Here is a 27,020-nt window from a genome sequence, read left to right on the forward strand (position 1 = left end):
ACTTCAAGCATTAGGCATGGAGAGGTGAGCAACTCTTTATCAGTGCAGACAGAGCATCTGCATAGTGACTAGTGACAGTAACCCTAGTCCTAACAGAGCATCTCCTGGTTGTTGTGGAATATTTTGATATGTTAAAAAATATGCGTCAGCCTGGCTAAGCAGCTTGGCTAAGCCGAACGTAAAGTATGTGTAAAATTGCAATGTTTTAGCATTCTATTATTCACATTATTTTATTCAAAGCAACATATTTTCATTCAAGATTGCAGAGCAATTATACAAATTATATCTCATTGACGTTAGTGCTTTCACTACAGGCAAAATCCTAAGAATGACCTTTGCCAACATTCTGCACTCGTTTTGTCTAATAAAACTGGCTATTTATTGTGGTGCTTATCAGTGCTGAACCACAGACTTAATTTCAGTTGCCATGCTGATGTCGGTTCTGTCACTTTTTAATTTCATCTGGCTGGCTTAAAGACAAAGGGCTTCTAACAGATGCAGTCTAGCGCACCATTTAAATGTATCATCTGGTGTTTAATGTGCCCTACTTAACACAAGCAGTTAAGGCAGTTTATTTTCACAGCTCGGCCACATGGCTTATACAGATATATACGCAACTGTGGAGTCCTAAATTGTTGGTCAATGCAGTGCTAACCAGGTATTTAAACCTAAAAAAATTACCTAGAAAGAGGTCAAAGACAGTTTATTATACCAAACCAAAGAAGTTCTATTCTTTTGGGAAAATGTTGTATGCTTGCAACATCTTTCAAATGAGGTTGGACTGGAGTATATGAATACAAATAAACACCCATTCTCAAGGGCACCGTTTAGGGGGAAAAGTTAGGGCAATTCCAAGAACCCCTGACTGACAGGGGCTCTCCCAAAAAATATATTTTTATGTACATATGAGCTTTTGGGAAGATTTAGATTTTTTTTTTCATGAGGCCAGAAATTCACGATAGCACCATTTGTCTCTGTCCAACACAAAGTTTAGTTCTGTTAGTAATCTATGGTCTAATAGCTACTGTGTATGAATAAAAGGCCATTTTAGACTGCTGCTGCTATTGCTCCAGCAGTAGGCACAGTTCACTTATTTAATCTCCACACACTTACTGAACAAATTGAATCACATGCTTTTTCTGAAAGGGACCGAAGGGTAAAGTGCTGAACAAGCTTTTATTCTCCCTCTGAGTACCAGTGTGTAGGAGTGTTTCATGCAGTTTTGTGAGAAAAAAGTCATTTTGTGCCATCAGAAATTGCCATTACCTGTATACCTGTTACCTGTCATTAATTCTGTGGCTATAGCTTAAAGGAAATCATTGTTACTGGATGTAACTAATATTCTCTGAATACTTACAGCACACTCCAGCTTTTAGCAACCCAGCTAAATGCATCTGAAAGCCTTAATATACATACAATTTTAATGGCAGTAGCACAATTACAGATCAAGATATCGTAATAAACTAGACCTTTTAAATCACGTCCATGTATTCAGTGAGGTAACAATGCCATGTTTGGAAATTGCGTAGCAGTAGTGTATCTATCTATCTATCTATCTATCTATCTATCTATCTATCTATCTATCTATCTATCTATCTATCTATCTATCTATCTATCTCTCTCTCTCTCTCTCTCTATATATATATATATATATATATATATATATATATATATATATATATATATATATATATCTATATATCTATATATATATATATCTATATATCTATATATCTATATATATATATATATATATATATATATATATATATATATATATATATATATATATATGTATATGTATATACATGCTGCTATATTGTCAAAAGTATTCGCTCACCTGCCTTGGCTCACATTATAACGTTGGTCTACCCATTGCAGCTAGAGTAGCTTCAACTCTTGGGGGAAGGCTGTCCACAAGGTTTAGGAGTGTTTTTAAGGGAATTTTTGACCATTCTTCCAGATGTGTATTTGTGAGGTCACATACTGATGTTGGACGTGAACGCCTGGCTTTCAGTCTCCGCCCTAATTCATCCCAAAGATGTTCTATCAGGTTGAGGTCAGGACATCAAGTTCATCCACACCAGACTCTGCCATCCAGGTCTTTATGGACCTTGCTTTGTGCTCTGGTGCTCAGTCATGTTGGCAGAGGAAGGGACTGGCTCCAAACTGTTCCCACAAAGTTGGGAGCATGGACTCCTGGCAAACCCATACTCGTCCATCAGATTTCCAGATGGAGAAGCGTGATTTGTCACTCCAGAGAACGTGTCTTCACTGCTCTGGAGTCCAGTGGTGGTGTGCTCTGCACCGCTGCATCCGACGCTTTGCATTGAATTGGTGATGTATGGCCTCGATGCAGCTGCTTGACCATTTAAACCCATTCCGTGAAGCTCTCTGTTCTGTTCTTGAGGTGATCTGAAGGCCACATGAAGTTTGGAGGTGTGTAGTGATTGACTCTGCAGAAAGTTGGCGACCTCATAAATAGTGGAACTGTAATTTCTCCTATTTTCCTAGTTTTAATTAGCAATACATTTTTGGTCCCTGGGGGCGGATACGGAATCCACTTTCTACCAGTGATTCTTCAAAATTGACAGGAAAACATGAAATTCAACTAAGGTGGATATGTGTTGATTTTAATAAGTCATTAATGGCTTCACAAAAATACCTTCTCACCTAACTGTCCCGATATCTACACTGAAAGATACTAAAAAGTAAAAAACCCAACAAAAAACAACAACAAGTGGATCAATGGCAGTGAAGGCTGGACAAGACAAGAAGACCCTAAAGTTTCCTTTGTTAGAGCTGCAGCAATATCTTAAGCGTGTATATATGCTACTGTAATAAAAAGATGAATTTGTTTTGGCTGTATGTAGATATTAATATCTGCTTTTAACTCTGAACCACACTACTAGTAGAAAAAAGTAAGTTTTTTATACCCAACTAAAGAAACTATGAATATGTGTAATTTTAGTATGAAACTGAAAGTATCTTTAAACATTTTAAATAGCTTTGTACTTGTTTCCTTAACTGTAGGTATTTGCTTTTCACCAAAGTTATGTATTTTAGTGGAAATCATTATGTTTTGGGAGGAAAAAAAAGAAATAAACGAATGAAGGTGAGGTTGTCGTGCGGACTTTGAAACACGACCCACAGACATAGAGAGATGCAGTGGACAGGAAAGGAATGGCCGGATGAGGGTATTGCCCCATTGAGGCGTAGTGAACAGGACTCCCTCAGTGTTTGGTGTCGGCTCAGAGCGTCCGCCACCGAAGCGGAGGTGAGTCAGACTTCACTTCGCTTTGGATCATTGTCACAAGCTGTGTGTGTCGCTTCACACACACAAAGGAACACATGTGCGCAGACGGAAACACACACCATGCCCCCACAGGGACGGCAGCCGACAGGCGAGGGTCTGCCACAGAGAGCTGTCAGGACCTATTGTTGCTGCGTCCCACAATCCCACCCTTCCCCAGAGACGCACTCGGCTGTACTTTACATACACCAGGCTGCATGTACAGGTGCGTGCACCACGGTCCACACGTTGCTTTCTCTGCACGCTCCACGTCGCCTCCACGTAGCCTCATCAACCAAAGTTCTTTAGAAAATATTTCCATAAGCTGTTAATTCCTCTCCCTCCCAAATCTCCTCAGTTCTCTCTTTCATTAATTTCCCACCTTAATTCTGTTTCATCTCGCTTTTCCTCCCCTCTCACACGTGTGCTCCTGTGGCCCAGCCATTTAGCTGAATTAGTCCTTAGAGAGCAATTAAACTGAGTTGGTCTTTAAATGTTACCCATTTTACACAACATTGTTACCATTTTATTCCTGCATCTTCTCATTTGCACTGAGTTAATAAAAAAAGATTAAAACTAAAGAAAGCAGCTGTTTTGATTCTGTTTGAGTTGTGGTTGAATAGTGATGATTTAAAGTTTTCTGCATTAAAGTATTGAACATTTTGTTACAAAGAAAACATGCAATTTTTTAAATTTGATTACAGTTATAATTAATGATAATTAACTTAAAACAAAACAGGATTATAGGCTAAAATATAATGCTTGGTTGTAAGTTTTTAGTAATGAAAAAAAACTTTCATAACGTCTTTTTCACTGATCTAATCTAATCTGACACATGTAGAATAAAGTACCTCATAAGTACATTTATATTTAGTTTGACAGTATTTATTTGCTGCACGACTTGTAGATTTATTTCTTTACATTTTAAACATTTAAACATCAGATTTTTAATTTGGCACAGATCTTTTGGACATGTCATGTAATTGCACTGCACGTCATTGCAACTTAGGGGCTTTTACCCCATCGCTGTTTGGTCTGTTTTACATGAAGCGGTGTTCTTTTCCTCAGCTCGCCTGACATCTCATCTGAGCACAGGTGCAAACAAAGAATGGGAATTCTGTCCCAGCTGAAAATGGGGATGTTGGACACTTGTAAGTGAACACAGGTCCGGTTCTCTACAGGGAGAAATTCCAACTGACTTTTCAACAAAACTAAGAACATGTTTACCTGCAGGCTTCGTCTCATGTACACATCAACATGCATGCACAGGAAACATGCTAGAAAGCTTGCTGCTTCATCTGCTGCTCATACTGGATAGCAAACTGTAAAACGGCAGTTAGCAGTGATGGTCAAAAACGGATAAATTTGGTGTTGTTTTAATGTTTTATTTTTACTTTAAGAGGGCCAGGTGAAGTGGATAAATGTATTTTCTTCAATGCTTTTCCTCCCCATCTGGGTCAGTGCTGATTTTGCATAGTAACGCTACAAACCAAACAGCTGTTGTAACTGTGTGACAATTTTTAGCCTATGAATAGGGCTCTGAAAGTTTAATGCCAGAACATCAGGCTATTATTAAGAGCGGAAAGAAATGACAAACAGAAGAAAAACAAAACCTAAACAATGAGATGATCACATCAGCAAAACATAGCTTTATTCAGATACTGTAGCAAACTGTTAATTATAAACGCTTACTCCTAAAATGTATGCTATAAATGTAGCAGCGCCACATCTGAACTGTACAAATCAAACATTTTCTGAATTTAGAAATACTTAGTTATTTTTTAGGAAAGCTGCGAGATTATAAAAAAGTGGGACAAATCATTATTTATGGAAGAATTATTTTTTAAATTGTTGCATTAAAGGTGCATAGTGCAAGTTTTGAAGTCAAATATTACACCTTTTTTCCCAATACATGCCCTTACAAGTGCCCGATGTGGAAAATTAGTTATCCTCCATTTACTGCAGTTGCCTCTATAGGCTGGATATTCAGTTCATGAGAGAGCGATTGGGGCCGAATCTTCTGGGCATGCGAGTGGGTGTGAAGTGCTGTGCGCGCTCGTTCACCTGGCTACAGAGTCTCCGCCATAATCGATGCGTTAGTGAGAGAACAAGGGCTTACTTCTATATGTATAGCTTTCTTACCTCAGAAGACATTACGACTCTGAACAAAATACCTGTGCAGTCGCAGCGGCAGATGCATTTCAACTTGTCGCCAGAGGGGGCAAACTTCGACAAAAATCCTGGAACTTACGCTGCGCTCCTTTAAGATACAAAATGCCTTTTAATGTTTTTTAAACTATTTTACTTCTTGACATACTTTCATAATGTCTGACCTTTATTTTGTTAACTCAGAGTATAAACATGCAAATTAATGGGACCTAATTTATAATTATGAATAGCAGCTTATTAGCAATTCTAGCAGATCAAACAATCACAGTAAACAAGAACTATCACCTTTTCATTATGTCAAGAAAACAACTGAATAGTATATTTATCAGTGGAACTACCTTTTCATACTTGTCCATAAAAGACATCCGAGGTCATAGAGGAGTCAGGCCTCCTTTTTTATATCAGCTGGGTTTTTTGTTTTGGTGCAGCCCCTCTGCAGAGTGCCTGGATTTGTGCACAAACACTGCTGACCTTTCGCTCAAAACAGGTTCAAAGCTTCACACATAGTGCACAGAATCTCAGAAGCTCCAAGCTGCATGTTTTACAGACTAACAAGCAAGAATTACTCCGCAGTCTCAGAAAAAAAAAAACAAGCTGAAATCACAATCAGAATGTGATTAAGTACTAGCTTTTTGTGCTGTCTTTGCAAAAAAGGTTAGCATTTTCTCAAATAAGAATAAATCACCTTACTTGTATCTGTTTAAATGTAAGATGTTATTTTATATATTGAAAAATATTAGTGTTTCCAGATTTGTCCCTGTCCAATTGTCTAAATGTTGTCCTTCCTTCCTTCCTTCCTTCCTTCCTTCCTTCCTTCCTTCCTTCCTTCCTTCCTTCCTTCCTTCCTTCCTTCCTTCCTTCCTTCCTTCCTTCCTTCCTTCCTTCCTTCCTTCCTTCCTTCCTTCCTTCCTTCCTTCCTTCTATTTTCTGGTTGCATTTAGTTTATTGTAAAAGTGTCTGTCAAGAATTGATAAGTAAATTCTGTATCTATAGTTCAAATTGATAAAAGGGACGGCACATGCAGCAAATTAGAGTCTGAACAAAAAACAAAAAAATATGACATATGGAAAATCAAATGGTGGTGAAAATGTGTGAAAGGAAAAAAACACACAAAACCACTTCTCTTATGGTGTTGAGAGAAAAAAATCCATATTTTATGCAAGAATTTCACAGTTGAACAACCCAAAATGCGACTTTCTGCTGTAAGGAACTTTATTTAAGTAAAACAAAAGCAACACACTGGAAAAGTACACTGTCCAAAAAGATACATCCAATGAGGGAAGTGGCACACAGGTCCAGGCGTGAAATGAAGCGTGAAAGACACTTTCAAAGACAAGAAGTCTTCGTGCCCTGAGAAAATAACACAGGAGCAACTTTAGTGGTGAGGCAAGGCCTAAAGAAGGAAGGGGAAGAAAGCAAAACCAAAGAAGGAACACACTTCTTGTCAGTTTTTTTAATCTCACAAAGAGGAAAGCATTTATATTTTTTTACTTTTATTTACTTGACATCACCTCTCTGAATGTGTTTGGCATCTAATTTCTCTACTATAGCACTTTCTGCTTGCCCCGTCAGTATCCTCAGCAGACGTCCCTCACACCCTGCGCTGATCCTGGGTCAGCATTTCTACCCTAGGTCGCTTCAACACCTCCTGTCCTCTCTTTTCGGCTCGGAGAATCTCCCACTGTATCCACCCCACCCCACCTGCTCTCGCTCTTTCCCTCTCATCTCTCCTGTGGCTTCGGGGAGGAAGCGCCATCCTCTCAGGAGGTCCAGAGGTGTGTGCGCGGTTCACCCGCGGCACGTGTGTGTTTGCGTCCGTTTGAACGTGGCTGAGTGCATGCGGCTATGTTGTGTGAAGTAAATGGCTTCAGGGATCCCCTGGGTTAGATTTCAAATGTGCTCACAGAGAGCAGAGTCATGACTAAGGCTGCATGCCTTTCATTAACACAGAGAGAGAGAACGCGAGTGCAGGAGGGTGAGTGCAGCTCGCAAAGTTGAATAAGTCGACTGAACTCACTGTTGTGACAAAGACGGTTGCCTTCCTCTAAAACATCTGTCAGTTTAGAATATTTAGAATATGTTTTATATATGTTTAATCTATGAGCTCCACATATGAGATGGAAAAGCTTTAGTGTCAGGACCTCGATCTTTACCTCCCTCGATGGTTTCAGATTTAAGTCGGGACTCTAGCTTGGTCCCTCCAAAATCTTTATATCACTTTCAGTCAGAAGAACCGTGTTGGTAAAGTTGAAAGACTGCTTTAAGCCTAAGTCTACCAGCAGCACAGATAACTTTGGGGTTAACTGTGACTTGTAGCTCCAGCTGTCCCTCTCAAACAGCTCATACTTTCATACTGTTTCATGTCAATGTACTCCCATGAAGTAGAAGTCTGTGAAAGACAGCTGGTGGGATTTCTGCATACCCGAACATTTTTACCCTGCGTCACATTTTGTTGTTTGGAATCATTTTTTTTTACCTGGCTCGATTTCTGCATCTCTTTCAATTCAATTCAATTCAATTCAATTTTATTTATATAGCGCCAAATCATGAAACATGTCATCTCAAGGCACTTTACAAAGTCAAGTTCAATCATATTATACAGATTGGGTCAGATTATACAGATTGGTCAAAAATGTCCTATATAAGGAAACCAGTTGATTGCATCAAAGTCCCGACAAGCAGCATTCACTCCTGGGGAACCGTAGAGCCACAGGAAGAGTCATCTGCATTGTACATGGCTTTGCTGCAATCCCTCATACTGAGCAAGCATGAAGCTCTTACCGGCGGCGCTTACCCGACATTTGCTCTTGTTAAAAGCATTTTTGGATCACAAAGTCCTTCGTGTATTTTTTCCCATTAGGAAAGGAAAAAAGGAAAACACAGCACATTAGAGCAGAACAGTCCTGCTGCTTCTCTTCTCAGCTGGCACACATTGATATGATTCACCCTGCTTTCAGTGTTAGGTCGGATATCGGCAACGGCATGGTAGAACGCCAGACCGGACATTCACAATCTTCATATAACTGCAATAAACTACAAAAACGTGACGTATCGAAGGCCTTCTAGTGCTTTGGGGACAACCGAACCTAAGAAACTAGCTTAGCATTCAGATGTTGTCCAGGGTTAATCCACGACTGCCCACCTCCCACCGCCTACAGCCTTCACTGTAAGAGCCTGTTTGGATAGAAACATTTGTCCTCCAAAGCGGGTGGCGTAAGCCCTGAAGTATTTTTAGGCGCTGTCAACTGAATGTAATGCCCTTCAGCGGGGGTGGAACCTGGCAGAAGGCGGGAAATCAATGCAGACTGCACCGATGTAGATGTTGAGCCCTTTGTTGGGGATCCCATACGTATAACGCATTGGATCTTTGCGAGAAGTAGACTGGTGAGTGAGTCTGACCTGCAGTATTGATTTTGACTGCTAAATCCACTTCAGTAAGGTTTTTTTTTCTTCAAAGAAGAGAGGGAAGGAGTTTAAGGGGGGGTTCTTAAGTTCGTGTCAATTAATTGTTCTGATGACAGGGACTCGGAGCTCAGGGTTACAGCAGCTAGAAACTGACTGATATTAAACAATTACAGCAATCTGGTGCTTAAGCACCCTAAAATCGACCTCTGTTTTTATCAGGCAGAGCTTAATTTCATAGCAAATGAAGTTCAGTTCTTCTGCAGGGATCCAGTTATCGGTGTCAGGAGCAATTTCTTCCTGCGCTCTTTCCACCAGCAGATATTAGAGGCGTAGGTTATATTTTGTGTTAACAAGGGGGGAAACCTCTCCTTTCATTGCCACTTAAATCTAAAGTCCTTCACCATCACAGGCATCAGTGACTCATGCAGGTTGAGACCCCCTTATGCCAAGGCATGGCATAGATAATTAATCTAATTTTAGAGCTGGCTCTAAGTGTTCTGCTGGACAGGGAGTTCATTTCCACTCCTCTCAATGCTGCGATAAAAAAGACCAAGCCACCAAGAGAAATTAAAATGAGATGACTGCCTGATTGATATGATGATCATCGGAGCTCGGCGTAAATTTACATCTACCTCAGCACTGTGCCCATGAGTCACATCCTGTTTTTGGTTTCATCCTGGATCCGATGCGTTCGGGTAAACAGTTTAACCATGACGAGCTGACAGAGATAGAGGCGACGGTTTTCCAAAACACGAGCTATATTCAGTAGGTCAGTCGTTTTTAAATGTCCTTAAGGCCACGACATGCATGAGCTCTGTCCTGTAAACGTCAACTCTGTTTAAGAAGGAAGCTGAGGGTTCTTTTAAAGATATGGTATTAAATCACAGGTAAAATGCTAAAAAAAAAAAACTATTTCAAGATGATAAGGCATTTGAATGTGATTCGTTGTGTCAAGATTTAGTGATAATTTTATATTTCTCCTACAACTGGAGTGCCAGTCTTGTTCTACTAAAGATAAAAAAAAAAAATCTGCGGGAAAAAGCAGGGGAAGTTGTTGGCTAGATTTTAGTAAATGTTTGAGTTTAAGATGTTCAAACATTTTTCTCCACACCTTTCAAGAAACTCCTACATTTTTCCTCAATCTAACAGTAAAAGTCTTATTTGTACGAACATTCAAGGCATTTTCTTTTATGAAAGCAACAAAGAGATTTATACAAAATTTACTTCTAACTTTGTTGGCCATTTAAAAAAAAAAAAGACTGATGTTCTGAGTTTTGGGTTGACATTTTCAGATTTTCATTTTCTTAATTTAATTTTAATCTGAGTATATTTTTATTTCTGAAATACGTTTGAATGCGATCTAGTAGAAATCTGAGCTCTGCCACGAGGCAGGAGCTAATGGTTTTATAAGATGACGCCTATAGGTCATGAAGTACCAATATTAAAATGGGATTTCATGACTTTCTCTTCTTCTTCGTGAATAGCTCACCATCCTCATATATTTCTTAATCAACTCTAACCTTCATGATTCGCACTGGTTGTGCCCTCTGTGAGCTAAAGCTCAGCATGGATAATTAATCTAATTTTAGCCTGGTGTGTGTGTGTGTGTGTGTGTTTGTGCCTAAGAGAGAAATACTGGACGCCGCTGTCATTCTCCCTCAGTGATGATGCCGAAAGCTACATTAGTTCAACACTCTGCTGTCGTCCTCCCTGTCGTTATTTCTGCCTCCCCTCCCTCAACCCTGGCTGTCACGGCCAACTTACACAAAGCTGGCCTTATCTTGTCTGTTTTCTTGCATCTGTGTTTCCTGCTCTGGACCTGATGCCGGTGATGCTCCTGACAATGAATTACTCTTACATTCAATTTATTCTCCCTGTTTCTTTCTCTTTTTGGCTGTCCAGCAGCAGACGCGGTGCCGGTACGGAAAGATGGCGATCAGGTAAAATGCTTCGACCTTTTCTTCCCTGCCTTCTCTCTCCCGCACACATATACTGTCATTAGCATTTTCCTCGAAGCGGCTTTTAGAAGACCCAAAATTGATGGCTGCTGGTTTATACATTTGTGGGGAAGTTGTTTATTCTCGTTTAAGGGCGTCAGAGAGGCACGGTTACCCACCCAGAACTGCACCACAATGTTAATTTTAAGGTCCTGGCCTTGAAAAGCGTTCCTGTGTTTAAGCTTTGAAAACAGTAACAATGCCAAAAAGGAAAAAAAAAAGACATTCATAGAGTGGAGTGTGTGTTTACTCTGTCAGTATGTGTCATCTCTGAACCCTTTGTGAGTCAGAGGATTGAAGACAAAGCTTACCACAAGCCTGCAGTGATAAAAGCACAAAACTCACCTGACACGTTCATTGTCTGCCCAACCTTCTTTTTTATCTGACATTTTACATGAACACAGCTCGAAGAACAAAATCATCCTCTATTTTTTTTTAACATGGACAGATCTGCTTAGACAGGAACAATTTGTGCAATTTTTTTTACCCATTTTGCACCCATGCATTGCCATTCTATTTCAACCTACTTCTATTTCATACCCATAAATAATCTATTTCATACTCCTCTGTTTATATTTCTTAGTAGTTATGGGTTTTGATGCATTGTAAAGACAGATAATTATAAAGTTACACCTAATTGTATAATATTCTGATATAAATTTTTAAAAAAAAATTACACCTTATCTCTATTTATTTTGTTTATGATCCATAAGGGCTTATAAATATATCAAATATGATCTTTTCTGATCTTGAGAACATCCCTACGTAGCAGATTTAATTTATAATAATCACATAATCAACTTTCCTTACAATTGCATCAGTAAACTTTGGAAAATGATTTTAAAGCTAAACAATCTGACGTCGGGTTTTTATTTATTTATTCAATCAATTTTTTTTTTTTTTTTTTTTTTACAAAATGTTGGTTTAAAAAACACCAAAACTGCAAAATTGTGAAATGGTTCAACAAAAACTGGAGCTTTGACCTAGGTAGCGAGGGACCAAGGAGCTATGGCTAGTTTAAAATCTAAAGGCCAATGGTCCCTTTTAGCATTGCAACCATAACCTGAACCAGCTGCTGCAGGAATGGTTTGTAGCTTTTTTTAGGCATTACACAGAGGGTCGAGTGGACTAACCTTGCCTGCAAGCTGAATTCTTACAGTATTTTTGTGTTAACGAACACACGACAATACATCTTGTCCTGCTACTGCTTCAACCGTTCCAGACCAACTCAAAATGGCTCTGCCAATCACGTTGTAGTAAAATGGTTTAAGGTAGGACAGACAGCTGTGAGGAAAGCAAGAGCTGCCGAGTCCACAGCCCAACGCCTTGACCAGCATAACCTGTTGTGGTTATGAGTGGACTGGTTCTGGTGCAACGATTTCTATCTGTTTTTAAAGTAGCCATGTCCACACCACTGGATCTGGACATGTTGGGTTTATTCCCAAGATGAGATGAGTATTCTAGGGAACTTACAACAGAGAAAATAACTATTAACATGCAGCTTACAAAAATTTTTCACCCTATTATCAGCGGTTTCTAAATGTTACCTTGAGCTCACTGGCAGCTCCGATGTGGGACTATTGCTGCGTTATAAATAACTCCTTTTCTAGACCAAAGTAATGAACTGCTTCCATCAGACAGTAAGCGTAAAGTTACAGAGTAGACGAGTCCAGCTTGACAAGGCAAAGAATTGCCCTTAAAAAGAAAAGTCTAGTCTAGTCTGCTTGCATGCTAAAAAAAATTCATGGATGCTTTTTAATTTATGCCACATGGACTAAATCTGCAAAACATTTCAAAAGATACCATTGAAAAATGACAATACAAAAAACCCTCCATTAACCACTGAACTATTTTCGGACATTTAGCACTGACATCTTAGCCTCGTGAGACCATCCTGATCTCGCGAGCTTTCAAGGTTTCACTCGCAGATCAGTCTGGCTACTCTCCGTTAAAGAAAATTTGGAGCCGTTCACCAAACGAACGTCCAATCAGCGTTGGCTTTGAGGTGGGTTGAGGTGTGACGCAACGAGAAGCGCGACAGTTCAGTCTAAAGAACATGGCGGCTTCAGCCAATGAAACTAGCGTTAGCGTGGCTATCGAGCAAGTTTTATCGGAATTACAGAGTATTTCTCTGCTGAGCTAACGAGCCTTTACCTGCAGCAGCAAGAGTAGCTTGGCTTGTGGTTGTGTTTTCGTCGTCGCTCGTAACAGAGCGACGACGAAGCATGTTGACAAGTACGTCATATGCTTCGTTGATCTGATTGGTTTATTTGGCCCGTCTATCACCAACACAGGCCAATCAGCTAACCAGTATTTTCGCCCCTTCCCAAAATTACTTCAACGGAAGGTTTCCAGATGGATATGCGGAGCAAATCCATCTGGCGGAGTCAGGTAACTGACATCTTGTCCCACATAGAAAATAAGGTGAGCGTAAGGCTTTAGCAAATACTTTTGGGTGCAAACTTTTAAGGAGCTTTAGAACATTCAGCAATGCCTAGATCTGAACTTAGAATAAAAGACAACAGGGCTTAAAACTTTCCAGGGGTAGATGTTTTAAGAGGGCTGTTAGCATTGTAGACTTTTAGCAAGACGGTGCTGGGTTTGAATCTCGGCCTGGGGTCTTTCTGCATGGAGTATGCATGTTCTCCTCCCCGTGCGTGCATGGGTTCTCTCTGGATACTCCAGCTTCGCCCCAAAATCTAGAAACAATAATGGTGGGGAAACTGGTTTCTCTAAATTTCCCTTGGAAGCAAGTGCATGGGTGCATTGGTGTTTGTCTTCTGTTGTCTTGTGATGGACTGGGGACCTGTGCTAGATGGGGACCTTTCCTCTGATAACCACCGGAGAGAGGTACCAGCAGCCCAGTGAGTGCAAAGACGAGGGGGTACAGACAATAGATGGATGGAGGTTTTAAGGCAAACACCTTCATTGGTTCGTGATGACACTTTGGAGTGATCCAATATCAGCTGTTTTTAATGACATTTTTGACAAGGATGACTCTGGCTCAGAATGCACAGAATTACACATAAAACGCAGAATTCGGAATTATTATTTGAACCAGCATAAAAACAAAATGCCTTATTTGTACCTATATATATTCAATTGGCTTCTTAAAAATTGTCAGGGTTGACAACATTGTTGGAGTTTCTTCTAGAAATTCACAATAATGAGGAAAGAGAAATGCTTATGTAGTGCTGAGCAGCAGATTCCCACTTCCTGCTTTAACAACAGGTAAACCTTTGTCTGGATTTGGAGTCAATTATACTTTTCTAACCTGTTAACCCTGTCTATTCTTAGACAATGCTCAACTCTGGAGGAATACATCCTCCACCCCTGAACAGACAACCTATTAACTCTGTTCAACATGGGTAACCTACAGGCTTAAGAGGTTGGAAATTCTTATGTTCTGCGTTATCTAATACACAGTCATCCAGTTTTAGGTCAGTGCACCCAAACATGAGTCTAACTTACAAGCAAAGCAGCTAAGATTTTTTCTGCCCTATCAGTGAAATGTTCTGAGCAGGCTGAGCCAGTTTCCTGACCTCAATTCAAATGATTATTCATATTACTAGTGATGAATAGGCTGAAGGCAGAACGGCCTGGAAGTGAATCTGGCGCTGTCACTTGGGATGTCTGTAAGGCACAGCAGACTTCCCAAAGTCAGTAAAACATTAAATCTAGTGGTGTGTCATGGCATACGAGAGGTTAAAGGTGCATACATTATTACCACAGTGGCCCAATTTCAGACTGCCTAGAAAAGGAAACTCCAGAAATATGATGAAATAGGAGAAATTCTGAAGTTCAAGACATTTTTTTAAATTTTACTTATAGATCTCCCGGTGAGCCAGAACCTTTTTTTCTCCCCATAGTTTGTGATCCAGATTAAGAAATGACTCTGAATGAGTAGAGATGTGAATGCTTTCCAATCTGAAAACTTGTCCTGTCCCACTCAATGTCAGCAAAGAAAAGCTCACAATGCATCCGGTGATGAACATATCGATGCAAAAGCAAATATTTGCTATTAAGAATAAACAATGATCAAATTAAGCGTCTCAAAGTACCTACTATACCCTAAACACATTGTTTTCAGTTTGTTTTAATTTGTTGGAAGCTAGAAATGTCTCCCTCCACAGGTACAACACTAAAAACTTAAGTAAGTACGTAAGGCTTGTATGTGGAAATACTTGAAAAACACTGAAGGGGGATAAATCACACATACTACGCATGCATGGCGGGGTTGTGATGGTTTTCTTTTCATTTTGTTTAAACTCTTGGGTGGAATTTAATGTTATTCTCGAGCCTATTTAAAAAAAAATACCACTCTTAGAGCATCATGCATCATGTTATTTTACCCACAGTTAAGTTTCCAGCTCTTTATGTAATGTAGCCACAGAAGCTGATTTTGCTTTGTCTAGCTGGGTGTCGACTCTCTTTCAGAAAAGAAATAATAAAAAAACAACTTAGTATTGGTTTGCTTAATTAGACACACAAATAGTCCAATTAAGTAGCTACAGTTAGCCAGCAAAAACAGATCAGTTAACATTGATTATTTGTTTTGGAAAAATAGCTCATAGTTTACTTATGGTGATTTCTTTTGAGATGCTGGAACACTAATGAATTGTTTTTTGTCATGAGCGAGTTCCGTGTTTCATCTGAAATTTTAACAAATATTTTGTTTTTTTTTCTTAACTTGAAACAGTTCCAAATTCTTCTTACGTACGATCGCTTTCTTTTATTTTCTCATTGTTTTCTTCTCATTATACTGGAGCAGATTTCAAAAATATTGTAATGTATTGGGAGCATATAGCATGACAGTAGTATTTTCTCTGATGAAACACAGCATCCACTTATCAGCTCACGGCCAAAAAGATGTGATTAATTATCAAATCAAAGATTTCACGTCAATGACTTCTTTCTAATCGGTTGAATTGTTGAAGAGACTAAATGCTTGCAGTGTTTAGACTTTCCTAAATATCAAATTAAACCTTAAGAACAGCATTAGGACGCTTAACACGGCTGAATCACTGAGTTTGAGCGAGGAAATGCGGAAGAAGGAGAAGAGTAAGGGTTGATAACGCTCGCCTCACCCTGCAGACGCCCGTATTAATCAAACCGGCGCGCTCTCCAGAGTGCACGACTGCGCTCTCGTGACTGGCTGTGCATGTCTTGTTGAGAAGGGGGTGTCTTTGTTGATAGCCTTTTACCAAGGCCACAGAGCTGCTCTCCCCAGGGCCCAGACTATTACTGGGCCATGTATCACTTCTCAGCTGTAGACTCCGTAGAGAGACGAAGGACGAGGAAGAGTAAGACGCAGCGAGGGGAGCAAACAGAGACGTTCATCTCAGTGTTTTTCATGAGTGACGGCTGTTTTTTTTTTCTGTCATTTTGCCTTCATAGGATGTCCTTAAAGGCTAAAATACATGCTGAGTTTCACAGTGCCTTACAAAATAGTCACACCCTGTGAAATTTAACACCTTTTGTCACCTCGCAACCACAAAACCTTCAGTTTATTTCTTAGAGAGACTTTTTTTTTAGATAGACCAACACAAAGTAAAGCAGAATTCACAGTGGAAGAAAAAAACAACAACAAGTTGAAATCTGAAAAAGTATGGCATGCATTTATATATATCACTAGTTTGCTACAACTGGAAGTCTTTTCAGGCATGCCTCTACCAGCTTTGCACATAGAGAAAGAAAGCCACAGAAGCTGCAGAGGTTGGAAGGGGTTTCTGTGAACATCAGTTTTACAACTCTTATCCCACATTCTGGGTTTTATTTAGGGCTGTCAAAGTGAAGGGGTAAGAATACACATGCATGACACGCTTTTAAAAAAATTATTGAAAAAAAAGAATAACCTACGTATTTTTCTTCTCCATTTTCACAATCCTTTGTGTTGATCTATCAGATAAATGCCCAGTATTGGTTTAAGATGACAAAATGTGAACAAAATAAAACATATAAATATATAAATGTATTATTTTTAAACCTATGATCTGAAATCAATGACTGAAAGCAAACCGGGACCCTTCCATGGTGGCTTTCTGTCTCCTTCCTTCCATTTAATCCTCCTGAAACAGGAGAACCGCTGAAACATTATACATGTTTAAACTGTTGTTTCAGTGTTGGCATTTCAGTGGTTTTAGTAGCAGGGAAAAAAAAACAAAAAAACTATTTGATCGAGTATCCTTTGTCTCGACCACTGATCCGAAAGCAGCCTTCAAGTCGCTTACTTCCACAAACATTTCTCCCGTGTGTAATTTATAGACCCGCAGAGAGAGAGAGAGGCCAGTAGGTGTTGCTGGGATTTGACAGAATGAAACCCAGGCGATCCGAGACATAACTCAGACCCTGACAAGGTTCAGGTCCAAGTCTGTGTGAGGAAAACACGAGAGGCTGGCTGGCAGGATATATTCAGTTCTAACAGACTCAAACATAAACAGCTTATTATGTGGAAACATAGCAAGATGACAAAAACTAGGAGAAAAAAAAAACAGATTTAAGATCACTAATGTTACTGTCACCACAGTCATTATGTGTGTGCTGGGTTGGGGAGCTGAAAGGTCAACTACTTTATTTTCTCTGCACAAATACAGTGAGAATTTATCTTGCAGGCAAGGTTGGAAGCTCACACCACAACATGTACATTGAATTTCTTTTTCTTATTATTGACTGATAAAGATTGAGTTAAGTTAGGCCTGCAGCACATTAGATGTTGTTCTGGCTCTCTCTAGCTATGTTTACGTGGACAATGGTAATCGTAGTAAACTGCGATGGGAAAGAAAATGTTTTATGTAAATAAATACATTTTATGTGATAATCTGAATATTATGATCAGATTAAGATCAGTCAGGATGAAGCTGTATTCTGATTGAGACGGGTTGTTTATGGTGATCCGATCAGCATGCATGCAAACGCTCGTCTGAATGTGCGCCCCTAGTTAACGAGACATATTTCTGCTTTGATATATGTTGGGGAGCAAAACTGTCTGTGCTCCCGATACAATGTTCCTATTAGAAGCATTAAAAGAGCTCAAAATTATAATTTATTCACTAACGTTTCAACCAGAATTAGAACCTCGTGCAAGTCCAGCCTGGAAGCTCGAAAGACAAACAAACTCATACACAAGTGCTTTGTTTGCTATTTTGTTGTTCAGCAAAGACGGTAATACTTCTGTGAGTTTTTTTTAGAGACATTTGATAACTGCACATGTCAGAGTGATTCTCTTCTGAATAAAGCAAGGCGCATATAAAGGCACAAGATTGATCATGTGCCATATAAACAGTACAATCCGAATATTTTTTGGTTTTTAATCCAAATGCATTTAAATCCGACCGTGAAACTATTTTGCATGTAAACATAGCTACTGTGGTTAACCCGAGTCGTTTGGTCAAGAGTCTCATTATTTTTGGGTTAACCCAAATCCCAAATGAGCAGGTTAATGTTGCAGTTGCATGGCAAGCTGCAAAATGTTAGTTTAGTGGGAGGCTGACCGTGTTAATGTGTTTGGATGAATGCAGGTTTTACCTCCGAAAAAGGCGTCTTTGTCCCTCTTGGATTAAAGAAAAGAAGCGTTTATTGTTGCTTGAACGTAGAGCTCGCCTGTTATTTTCTTTGGTGAGTTGTGTGAATGCAGGAAAATAAGTATGCACACACGCACATTTTACAAAGCAGACATGACACAGGTTTTTCAAACCAGGGCTCACTCTAAAAGCTTTCCACTATACGGGGCAATGAGTCAGCTGTCCTTGGAATGTGTGAAGACCTTTGTACTCAGATGTCTCCTCGTGATTAGAAATCATTGTGGAAACCTCATGCACACATGCACTTGGTAATTTGTTCAACCACAGAAACAGCACACTGACCTTGAACCCTTTTGGGTTTGAATTATTGGAATGGTTTCAAGGCCGATAGCAGCAGTTTTCTGCTCCGCAGCACGGAAAGACAATCATTTATCACCAGAAGTTAACAGGGTGATTGATTATTACCAAGGACACGTTGATTACTAGCCCAGCAGCAGAGAATTTAGGAATTCAAGGCTCATTCTGCTGCCTGGAGAAATTTTAATATTAAAATTTAATATAAAGCAGAGTTATAGTGGGGATGTGATGACTCTGGTCCAGACAGAAGTTATTGGATGGATTGCCATAAAATGTGCTTCTGACATTTATGGGTCTCAGACAATGAACTGCACTGACAGTTTTGGTTTTTTGGAGGGATGACAGAATTGATAATTGATGCATTTCTGCCTGGTTTGTCTAACAGATTAAGTAATCCTAGAAAGAACCATAAAAAAACTTTTTAGTTAGTACCATTAAAAAATGAATGGGCCTTTAAGGAGGTATTTCAATTTTATCGTCACAATATAACATGACCCTCCTAAAAAAGGGCGCTATGGAAAATATGTGCGTTAATGTTTACTGCACTATTATGAATTAGTCTCCACGTCTTCCCCAGATCCCATTAGTACACATGTGGATGTGAGCAACAAAACCCCACTGAGATGACTAGTGGCAGCTATTAGGCTTTGCTAAATCCCTTTTTCCATCTAAGGGGGATTTCCTTTTGTTAGAGATGGATTAATTCTTTATCTTCATTGCTATGAAAAACAAACATTTCTGACATGAATATTACTTTGATGCTTCACAGAAAGCAAAAGGAGCCTGCAGGAAGACAATTAATTGTGGGTTTCTTTTCTTCCACTCACCCCTGATTTCAGTTTGCCAAACATGCCCTGGGTACGAGGCCAGACAGAAATGTTAATCAGGGCAGGAAGACCCTAATCTAAGTTGAACCCAGTTTGATCATTATTCATGACAGAAATCAGGGAGCTAGACTTTTCTGGTGATGGAAATCTTAAGATTTACATAAACAAACTGAGTTTCTCCATGAAATTTTATCACAACTAGGCTAAGTAGCCTCCAGAGGCGGGTGGGCTAATCTGACATGTATGTGAGTTGCAGTTTAAGGGATAGTTTATTTTGCCAAATAAAAACAACTGAAGCTGATTTTGTTTAATGTTAGTGGAACTCAAAGCTGTATGAACGCCTTCGCTTTGACCAGAGATCCTTTGTCACCGTTTTCTCAGAGAAGCCATGTCCGTGTTATCAGCTAAAGTTGTGTTGGTAAAGGCTCTCAGCTGGATCAATCTGCCCTATAAGCTGATTGTAAATCCACCAGAATAATTCTTAACGAAACACAAGACCTGGAAAAAAACATCGGACGGTTTGGTCTTTGAAACTGCTGCACAGCTAACAACCTATTGCATAATCCCAAAGTTTACTCACTTCTGTCTTGGTGGACTTAATGCAAAGTGGCGAGCTGCAGCTGATTAAGGAGGATTGATACTGCGGGCAGTCTCCACCACTTTGTGTAGTAACAATGTTGAGGCTGATAGAAAACAGCAATGACCTTAACTAAGGTCTTTAACAACAGTCAAGTGTAAACTTTGGATTTTCTCTAATATAGCTTTGTATAGTTGTTGTTTTTGTTGTGTTTGGGGTCAGTCTAAGAAAACAACCCTCTTGGCTCTGAGAATCTATACATTTTTCTGCAAACTCATTATGATATGTTTTTCAGTCTCACTCAACCTATACCTGTCATACCTCTAAGCCCTGTTGCATGCTGGGTATTGGAGTTCTAGAGCGTCCAGGCTCATAACATCACAATATCCACATTGGTCCGCAAGGAGAAACTTAGTATTGTCACAATTTGGCTCTTCAATACGTGTAAGGCTTACGTTTTATTTGGCTTATTCATTTACTATGGCTTGCAAGTTGCAACCGGGTCACATGACTATAAAGTTTTTCCCAGGGAAAAAAAGAGAACACGGCTGCTGATTCCTGTGGAAAAGTAGACATTTAAGCAAAACAACAGTTAGTCAACCTCTCCTTAATTAATTTTGCCAAAGATTTCAGTGCATCTCAGAAAGACGTGAGCAGTCATGTCCTGTTGCTAGATGGTGCCTAAGGACGCAGCCAGTTACGCCACGGACGTGTACGGACTTCCGCGTTCAATATTTAAGAAAAACATTGCTGTTCTATGCATTTTGCTGACATTTCCTACAAAACGTATGCACAATATATTTAGAATCTTTGTTCAGGGGAGGTAGACAATCTTTAATTTCTTAGTTTCGCTGAAGAGTTCAGTATCACGTGCGCGGGACGCATTCCATTTACTCTACATCTATCTGCTATACTTATAGAGGGAAATGTAACGTTTAAAGACAGGATCTGCAATTCTTTACATTTTTATGACATCTTTTGCAAAAGTATGCATAATTTGGACGTTTAATGTCACTTTCAATTAAAATGTTTTACCATTCTTTGACCACTCTTTTCTTTTTCTAGTTAGTTTACTCTTCTTATGAGGACATGAGTGTTGTTGATTATCAAATAATTTAATTCAGTGTTTTATCTCAATTTATGAAAGTTGTTTAAACATCGCCTACAATAGATTTTCCCTCGTTTTGATGGATAAGATGTTTATAATTTTTTTTTTTTTTACAGTAATTATGCCACATAAGAACATAATGTAACACCAAATCAAGCTAATTGTTCTTCGTTAATGCTAGCTGCTCTAGATGATTCAAAACAGAAGATACAAAAAAATGTTTTTCTAATAAAGTTGATGATTTGCAGCTTTGCTTTGGAACATCTCCTCAGTGTGATACAAAAGGATCAGCAATTAAACACGAACATGAGAAAGATACCTCAGTTGACAACGCATCTGCTGAAATCCTCTAGTCTCTGAGCGTTAACAGGTTAAGGTGTTTGTCCTCTGTGCTTGTGCAGATCACAAAGTGTTAGAAAGTGATGAATATGCAAGACAGCCCGAGAATTTGTATATGCTCGTGTGTTTTGACTTTACATGTATTTGCGTGTATGTGTGGACAGAAAACAAATGGTGTCCATGTCGGGCCACACATCGGATTTGCTGTTGCCCCTGGTGATGCTGTTACCGCTCAGTGGTATCCATTGGTTACCTAAACATCGTGGTCAGGGTGGAGAGAAAGAGAGATGGGGCAACATGCAACCACAGCACCTTATATCATTACACACCTTTTCTATCACTCCAGCTTTTCTGCAAAATCCTTTTTCAACTACAGGGCTGTGAAAAGAAGTATTCCTTCTGTTCGTGCTTATTTGTAATGCTGACATGTTTCAGTCATTTTAACCTAGGTAAATACAAAATCATTTTTTTATTTAAATTTTTTATTTAATTCATTGTGTTCAAATAAAAATTTTTTCATTTATACAGCAAAAAGCTATCCATACCAACCTTGCCTTTAGTAAAAACTGCTTAAAATGACGTTGGGGTGATGCCAGATGTAATAGGACACACGCTTTTCCGAAAAGGTAAAATTTTATTTTGTGAGTCCACAGACCACTTTTGCTTGGTGATCATCAAAAATATCTTTATTTTTTTTATTTGACGAATGTGAAACCGGCCTTTGTGAACTTTTTCACCGTTTGAGGTTTTTGCCTGCAAACTCTCCCATTGTTGTATTTGTTCATTGCTATATCATAAGCATTGGGGCAGACAAGGTCTGCCGTGATTTAGATGATGACTTTGGTTCTGTTTGACCCTCTAGAATGAGCAGTTGATTAATTCTTCATTTTATTTTGGCATACTTGCCCCTGCTAGTAAGGTTCATCCCTGTTCCATTTTCTTGTTGTTCTTGTTGATAATGGCTCTTATTGTGGTTAACTGGAGTCCTATTGGCTTTGTAAAACATTGTAAACTGATTTAGCGACTTTATTTCTAATTATTCTTTTTAAATTTATGAGAGATCAGCTTACTTTTTTAGGTGATTTATTGATTCTGCAGCTCTAGCATTAATCAGGCCAAGATGTGGCTTGTGAAACAGCTTATGAATGTTGTTAACCACTTTTAATTCATGGTTAACTATTTCACATCCATGAGTATAGGTGTGACAATATTTATGAGAAAATATGAGCCATTTTATTCTAGTATATTGTCCACGTTCTTATATAGTCAAGTGGCGTGGTACACATCAATGTGTAGAAAATAGACAAATTAGGCCTAAAATTATGATCAATAATTGGTGACATGAACAACACTGAATATATTTTCCTCAATGCTAGGCAGCAAGTGAATTTTCTGTATTGACTGCTGATATGTTAGAAGCAGGAAGGACCAAATGGCGACGATAACTGTGTGAGAGTATATCTAAAACTGTAGGTGTTGCAGGTGTGCAGTGGTTAGTCTCGTCAGTAGCAAACAGAGACACTGTCATGGGTAACCAAGGGTTGTTGATTCACATGATTATTTGACTGGTTATGTTCTGATCCAACAGACAAGCTACTGTACCTTCAGTAGATGATGAAGTGTCTGCTGGTGCTTATGCTGAGGTGTCAGAACAAATATTGCATTAGTCTGCTGCGGATTCTGAGGTTTCACAAAATAATGTCCATATGGGATTATAATTTAAAACCCTGAGGTTATCCAAAGATACTGTACATTCAAGGTGCTTTAAACTTTATTATTATTTTTTCCATCTTGCATTTTTTCCCTAAAAACAACAATAAAAATGCTACTTACTGTTTAAGAAAAAAATTAAATATGTTGCAGAAGATGATACCTTCATATCAAAGATTGCTTCATTTCCAGACAAAACACTATTAGCAAATTTCTCTTTCCTACTTTTAAAATCCCTTTGTCTTCCCTCCTTTGTCCATTGCACTTATGTTTCACTTTTCTCCTTCCTGTCCTTCATCCCCTCTTTCCTAGCATGGCCGTACCGAGTTTTCCTGGGAAGGAATCAATGTAAGTCTCCTAGTTTAAATCTTCCCCGTTATTTTTTTTCTTCGCAAATCTCCTCCTGTCATTCTGCCCTCCATATCTCCCCGTCTACCTGAGTTTGAGCTGTAAGAACATAATTCGACATCCTGCTTATTTATCCGTCAGCCGCACTCTTCCTCTCCTTATCTCGCTTCGCCACCACACCTCTCTCATCCCCATTTCTTTCCTTCTCCACCTGTGAATTCTCAGTCATCCAACTTCTTTTTTAGCTCTCCACTAATCTACTCCACTGCAAGCAAAATACACTTCCCTGTATGTACAGAATCACAAGTAACAGGGTCTAATGGGCTTATTTTGTTGTTTTGCTAAGTTAGTTTAATGCAGGATTTGTTCAAACAATTTAACAAAGTTAGAAAAAAACTGTTTCGAACAGTTACAACGCTTTATTTCTGCAAACCAAACCTTGACAGCTTATTCCTTGTAGAATTTTGTAAACCTGAAAAACAAACAAAAACACACAACTACTTTGATAGTAGGATTAACACAAACTGAAAAGCAGTCAGTAACAATAAAGCTTAATTTGAAAGTGAAGGAACGATTTAATTACCAAATTTAGGAGGAATGGGAAAGCAGAATTTGTTTGGGATGCTTAAACCATTTGCTGCAACATAATAAGAAGGAGCTCTGCAGTGACTTAGAGTTTTGTTTACTTCTCTTATTGGTTTTACACACAGCAGTGGAGATGATTAATCTTTATCATTTAAGATTTGTTTTGTTAAATACATTTTAAAGATCAGCTGCTTGGCAAAGTGAAAGAAAAGCCCAATGCGGGAACTACCAAAAAAAAAAAAGAAAGTTAATACTTAGACATTGTTTCATGATGCCTGCAGGGTTTTCCCCTCTGTAAGCCTAATGAGCTGCCTGACTTTACAACTTATCCTCATACGGATACTGTTGGGTAAACAGATGGTCAGATGGGATGATGCGGACATATCTGTCTGGGTTTTTGGACCGAAGTGCAGACAAGAGATTCACATGTTGATATGAAGATCATTAGATAAATAAAACAAGGCTTACAAGATCGAGAATCGACCAGAACAGGGAATAACGACGGATAACGATGGAGGATCTGACAACTAGAAGTGGCTGAGCTGGCTATGTGAAACGGGAGCAGGTGGAAGTCATTACACAGGTGAAAAGAGTAAAGATCTAATCAACAGAGAGAAAGGAGGGCAGAGGACTGACAGGAGCAGAGGGAGAACTGAGTCTAACAGGGAGGCATGAGAATGGCCAGTTCTGAGGGAAAAAAAATATAACTACGGAAGAGCAGAACGACTAAAATAAAGAACAGAAGCTAACCGAATCGGACAATCATAAGAATGCATCATAAACATAAATACTGAACAGAAAGTTAACTAAAGAAAGACAAGCATAAAATAAAGATCTAACAAAACTACTAAAATAATATAGAACACAAGCTAAATAGATAGGAACTGAATCTAACAAAAACAGAATATATTATTAACATAAATACTGAACAGAAAACTAAACAGATGACAAGATTTAGGCTCTAGGGATGAACAGAACAAAATAACCAGACTGCAGGATCCCAAGAGAGCTACCATAAATAATCAAACGCCTGGGGATCCTGACAATATCCGTATGACCAAGATATTTACATACACTGTATAAAAGGATGCAACTTTTTTTCTGCCTTACGGTTTAATATTCAATTCTTGGAAAAGTTTTTTTTTAAACTTTCTTCAAATTCGAGAGTTTGCACACATTTCCTTAGTATTTGGCAGGTTTGCATTTTAAATTGTATGACTCGGATCAAATATTTTGGGTACCCTTTGAGCTTCTGAACAACAGTTTGGTGGGATTTTGGCCAATTCCTCCTGATAAAGAGTGTGCTGGGTCAGGAACGGCACCTTGTTCCCAGAGATCAGGGCTTTTTCTTTAAGCCACTTTGTAACTGATTTATTAAGATGCTTAGGGCTGCTGACCATTTGGAGAATGCAATCATGCCCAAGCTTTGCCTTCATGGTTAGAAAACTTAGGATGGTGATTGAGTATTCCCACATTACTCTTTTTCCTATTTTTTTTAATTGCACCAGTCCCTCCTGCAGTAAAGGACCCAGACTCCATAGGGGAGTTATGGTCTAGTTAAGAGAGCAGGACGCTTGCGTCCACATGAGGTGACAAAGTTCCGGGCTTGAATCCCACAGACTGCAACTCTGCGTCTTCCCTGGTACGCACAGTGGCGGCCCACTGCTTCTTAATTGGAATGTATTTTTCAATGATAAATAAACATAATTAACATAATAACTGTAATATAATTAATATTGATGCAGACTTCATACTTTACAGTTAGGATGGTGTTATCTGGCGGCCCCCTTTTTTCTTCAAACATAACAATGGGTTGTTATGACCAAACACTGAATTAGTTTTACCCAACGGTCTCCAACAACTAAGGTCTTTTTCTCTGACTGTATTAGTGAACTGTAATTTTGGCTTTTTATATTGCTTTTGAAGTAATTACTTTTTTTCTCTTTTTCTCTGCACTGGACAAGCAGGTATAGACAATGGATGGATTGATAACCAGACTTTTGGAAGTCCACAATTCTCTTCCTGACATCTTTCTTGGATTCTTTTGATTTTTCTATGATGTCGTGCGTGATAGCTAGAGTTTCATCCACAAGCCTGCCTCCTAAGAAGCTAAATCATCCTATCAGCATCTTAAAAACCATGACATCATCATGACACTGGGGCTTTTCCAAATGGTTTAAAGGCATACTAGTCTTGTTGTATGTATAAACTTCAGAATTTGAAGCAGGTATCAAAATTAATTCTTGTCATTTTGGTATTTAGGCAACTGGAAATAATTTTTGTAAACCCAGCCTAACTAACCAAGTAAAAATTCAAGTCTGATTTATTGTCAATGTGGAAAAGTTTTTTTTTATGCTGCACATGCGACTATCTAGTTTCAGCTGTTGATGCGCAAACAAATAAGGAAGAGTAAAACATTTTTTAATGGGGGAGATGACAAGATAATTAGACATGGATGGCTGAGGTCGCTAATCAATTCTAGTGCAGCAGACATATCCCTGATTTGGAGATTAGAATTATGTTTCAAGAAGAGCTCACAGATTTTACCAAATTTGTCACACTGGCTGTGAATGAAGCAACAGATCTTTGAAGCAGAGAAATTACATTTTGGTTGAAAGCCATTAAACACTGATGGACAGGAAAGAAGTCTTCCGTCTCAGTAATGCGGCACACCTGGTTAGAAGACAACCAGTGTACAGCACATAATTCATTTCAAATAAAGTTTATTTATATAGCACCAATTCATGAAACATGTCATCGCAAGGCACTTTCCAAAGTCAAATTCA

General features: G+C 38.9%; 1 protein-coding gene across 12 annotated transcripts in view; it reads left to right on the plus strand.

Annotated features, from left to right (window-relative positions):
- The window catches only part of fam131ba (family with sequence similarity 131 member Ba), a 62,655-nt gene that overhangs the window by 17,964 nt on the left and 17,671 nt on the right, over nucleotides 1-27,020 (plus strand). For 2 of the 12 annotated variants that reach the window (XM_021322267.2, XM_021322268.2), the window contains 2 exons: nucleotides 10,769-10,806; nucleotides 23,614-23,649. The exons of 2 other annotated variants lie outside the window; for them this stretch is intronic. In XM_021322267.2, the coding sequence (XP_021177942.2) occupies nucleotides 10,769-10,806; nucleotides 23,614-23,649 (74 nt within the window). Of the gene's footprint in view, nucleotides 1-7,169; nucleotides 7,237-8,754; nucleotides 8,846-10,759; nucleotides 10,807-23,613; nucleotides 23,650-27,020 lie in introns of those variants that run through there. 8 more of the 12 variants (XM_036145532.1, XM_036145529.1, XM_012873964.3 and 5 more) reach the window with 8 other exon arrangements.

Source organism: Fundulus heteroclitus, chromosome 13 (genome assembly GCF_011125445.2).
Source record: "Fundulus heteroclitus isolate FHET01 chromosome 13, MU-UCD_Fhet_4.1, whole genome shotgun sequence".
In the NCBI taxonomy this organism is placed as follows: Eukaryota; Metazoa; Chordata; class Actinopteri; order Cyprinodontiformes; family Fundulidae; genus Fundulus; species Fundulus heteroclitus.